Source organism: Fulmarus glacialis, unplaced genomic scaffold, assembly GCF_000690835.1.
Source record: "Fulmarus glacialis isolate BGI_N327 unplaced genomic scaffold, ASM69083v1 scaffold34803, whole genome shotgun sequence".
NCBI lineage: Eukaryota > Metazoa > Chordata > Aves > Procellariiformes > Procellariidae > Fulmarus > Fulmarus glacialis.
The window spans coordinates 1-3,841 of NW_009201584.1; the positions used below are offsets into that span (position 1 = coordinate 1).

The 3,841-nt window shown below is 54.3% G+C and overlaps 1 protein-coding gene across 1 annotated transcript in view; it reads right to left on the reverse strand.

Annotated features, from left to right (window-relative positions):
* Nucleotides 1-2,188: 2,188 nt before the first annotated feature.
* Nucleotides 2,189-3,841, reverse strand: part of LOC104074027 (forkhead box protein N5-like) — a gene marked incomplete at its 3' end in the record, with an annotated part of 2,399 nt that continues 746 nt past the window's right edge. The window contains exons 2-4 of the mRNA XM_009573995.1: nucleotides 3,378-3,592; nucleotides 2,808-3,076; nucleotides 2,189-2,421 (exon numbers count right to left, since the gene is read on the reverse strand). Coding sequence (XP_009572290.1) covers nucleotides 2,189-2,421; nucleotides 2,808-3,076; nucleotides 3,378-3,592 — 717 coding nt within the window. The remainder of the gene's footprint in view (nucleotides 2,422-2,807; nucleotides 3,077-3,377; nucleotides 3,593-3,841) is intronic.

Genomic DNA, 3,841 nt, shown 5'->3' on the forward strand with positions numbered 1-3,841 from the left:
GCGGCCCCGGTGTCGGAGGCGGCCAGGTCCCGCTGCGGGAGGTTCAGACTTGGGGGTCTCGAGCAGGAAAACCCACGCCTTTTTCTTACGGCGCGCTGGCATCGCGCGTGGTGTCCCGTCCTTTGGTGCCACGTGGGGATGCGCGCGTGGCGAACGCCATCCTGCCCCGGCCCGTCTGAAACCTTACTTGGTTTCAGACTTCTGTTATTATGAACGCGCTCTGGAGGCATGTCGTACATCCCTGAAACGCACTGACCTCCCACCTAACTGCCTCTTGGCACGGTCTGTCTTGTAGCGTTGGTCCGATACCTTTGTTTTCCCGCCCATCCACAGCTCTACCAAAATCATAAGTGTTTGGGGTTTTTTTTTACATTTAGTGAGAGCGGAGGATGCTCACGGTCTAGTCTGGCGCGATTGAAGGAGAGCAACTCAACTGCAGCATCAAGGTTATCTCAGTGCTGCCATCCAGTGCAGGCAGGCCTTCAAAGACACCTTCACAGACACAAGTTCACCTTAAATCAGGTCCTGCTCAGACAGACAGACTGCCTGTACTGTCATGTGTGGGACTGACAGCCATCTGTCTCTCTCCGACTTGTGCAGTCACTCAGATGACGTTAGCACCCAGCTGTGCAGACCCACCCTGCGCGGTGGTTTGTGCGCTAGTCAGGGGAAGTTACCATCCGAGTGTGTGCACTGAGACTTGCGCAAATCACTTGTAACCCGTCTGTTCTTTTACGCTCCTGTGGGCACGCGGGTGAAAGGAGCTGATCTCCGGGCTGCGCCCAGCCTGCCCTGTCGAGCAGGTTCGGATGGGCTGTCCCCTGGCATCCTCTCCCTGTGGTCAGGTCTAGGATACCACCCAGCAGTGAACTCCAGAACTTGCATCGTGACTGTGTGCTGTTTGTCCTCTGTCGACAGGGCGCCCCGGCTCCTGCTGCACACGGGACCGATCGTGCTTCTACTCAAGCACCTGCCGCAGCAGCCAGGAAGAAGGTATGAAAAATCTGCTCTTCCTCAACACTAGACACCTGCTGAATTCTGGCCTGGGGACGTGATTTTCCTGCCTCTTGCCGGAGAAGCAAGTAAGTCAACAACACAGGAGCAAGCTCTGATTGTTGGTTTTTTTTTTTCTTTGTTGCATCCTTCCCTCTCCCAGGTAACTCTCTCCTTCCTCGCACTCGGCAGTGCTCGCTGATTTCTGCCAAGGGAGCGTTGCAGAAATTCCAAGCACCTTGCAAAGCAGCCTGCCCAGCGGTTACGTGGATCCTTGCCTGCTGGGTTTACAGCTGGGTGGGCAAGTGCAACAGCTTGGAATAACGTCTGTATGGTAGGGGCTCCTCTCGCGCAGCCAGCTAACGCGTTCTCTGCTCAGCCTCTGACCTGTGGGCTGAGACCCTTTGTTAGGGAACAGATCAACCTTCTCCTGCAGCTTAATGCTCTGCACCGCAAGAACATTGCAAGAGGCAACAGCTTGCGTGGAGGACTTTGTGTTAAAGTCGTAGCAGGTGCCACATGTCAGAATGCCTCTGCAGCTTAAGATGCGTGCAGCTGGAGCAAAAACTTGCCTTACTGAAGGAAATGAGATTGGCCATCTTTCTCCTCCCCCCCTTCTAAATTTGAGTGCTTATGTCACAATGCTCATAATTTCCACATGCAGTTCTTGGGAAGCTACCTGCAGCAGCACCTGAGAAAACAAGCTTGGTTTGAAAACACACGGCGCGTGTTTCAGAAGCAGGGAGCCAGAAGGAATCATAGGCCAAACAGAGACCTCATGAGATCTGCAAAAGATATAGAGAGAGGAAGTTGCGATAGTTACTTGGACCGTAATGACTGCTCGGGCACCGATGCTACAGCCTCAGTTCTTATCTCTATTAAACTGATAGGTATTGTATTGCTGCGCAACGCGATACTGAGATGAAGGCTCTGTGTTTTAATGTAGCCTGGTTTGCTTCCCTCGCTATATTGGTTTCATTAAAGAAGGGTTCTTGGCCCGTCTGGTGACCAGGCCCTGCTTGTGGGAGCATCTCGACAGGGATCTCTGTCTGGTATCATCACCTAGACCTGGTGTCCTGCGGTGCAGGTGCCTGTGTTCTGGCTTGGGTGCCCACCTGTATCCCTCCCACCATGGGAATCTTGTAAAGTCCGACTCGCTCTGCATTTTTCGGGGCTCCTGCCCTCTGAAACGTACCCGGTTTGCTCATGCTTTGGCGCACCAAGTCGAGAACCTCTTTGGCCAGAGCCTGTGCTTCCTCCTGAAACTTTCTGCGTCCTTCTGGAGTCAGTTTCCACAGGCAGGACTTGCGGTTTCCCTCACCGCACACGAAGCCAGTGGTTTTCTCAAAGCAGCTGCTGAAGCACAGGTTGTGTCGGATCGTGTTTTTCCAGCCCTCTGGGGCCGTTTGAAAGAATGGGAAGTGCTGCCTGCGGAGAGAAAAGATTTGTCCTGAGCTGAAGCAATTAGAGGCTGTGACAGGTAACGGAATACGTCGTATCTGAGCAAGGGAAGGAGGAGAGGGTCCTCCCTGACCCCTGTGGCGTAAGGATGGCTGGCACAGTTGAGTGCTGTGTTTTTTCTAAGGAGGATAAGACAAAACTAAAATGCCGGCTCTCGAGACTCCTGGGTTTGGGTGTTGACAAAGAGGGGAAGCAGTTTTCTCAGCAGCATCTTGAGCCAAAGCAGAGCTAAGACCAGAAACAAGTCCTGGCTGCCACATCCCTGCTCCCCAGTAGAAGATCAGAGACTCTTGTACCCCTCATCGCCCCTCTTCCCCTCATTCTGCGCTAGGAGCTGGGAGAAGAGTGGGTACCGTGTGAACTCGTAGATCTGCTGTACGGTCAGACTGCCACTTGCGCTGTTGCACAGGGCAAGGGTGATGAGGATGCAGTAATTCAGGGGGGGACGGGGCCAGCCTCCCTCGACTGCGGTGCTCGTCTGCCTGGCGCACTTAAGCTTCACGCTCTGAGGTCCGAGGACTGCAGATTTCTGAGGCATCAGCATTGCCTTGAGTTCGGGAGTTTCCGGCATCTCCTGAGGAACTAGGATGTCCACTCGCGAAGCATCTTCATCCTCAGTAAGCTGTGGAGAGGAAGGAGAACGAGGATGGGGATATATTAGCCCTGGGTGGAACGAGGGACAGGGATAAGCTGCTTTGTTCTGGGGGAGGGCGGGTCTGGCAGAGTGCATATAGAAAGCTTATATACTTAAAATTTCAGCCTCCTTTCCTGCACTTTGTACTCTCAGGATGTTCGTCAGACGGGCTCCACGCACCGACTGCTGAAACGGGAGGCAACCACTCGCAGAGCTGCTGAGCCAGCTCGTTTGTTCCTGCAGGATCGTTAAGCGCCTAGGACTGCCCAAGCGGTTCCCTTTTTTATACCTTTCCAGCCTCGCTGGAGGATGACAGCACATCGTCCTCAGAGCAGTCCGGATCAGAGTAGTCCCAGGATGTGTTGGGAGAGGAGGCTTCTGTGGCACCAGCAACCGAGGCCACCGGGCTGTCAGATCCGGCCGGGTCTACGCCAGGCTTCCCGGGAATGGGGCAGACCAGGCTGGGGTTTACCCACATCCACAGATGGGGATGAATGCCAGGTTCTAAGGAGAAGGAGAAAGGTCACCCCGCCGGTCCTACCTGAGGACCGTTTCTAGACCCTGCTGTCCAGAGGCAGCCGGGGGCAGCTCTAATGCAAATCCCAAGACAAAGGTCCCCAGTTGCCCTCTCATCCCTCTAAATAGTGTTTTATTTCCTGTTTTGCATAGAGTGTGCATGTCTGCGTGTTCCTGCGCCACTGCGGCCAGCCCGAACAACGGTGCGCAGGTCTGAAGTTTTACTTTCTCTTTCCC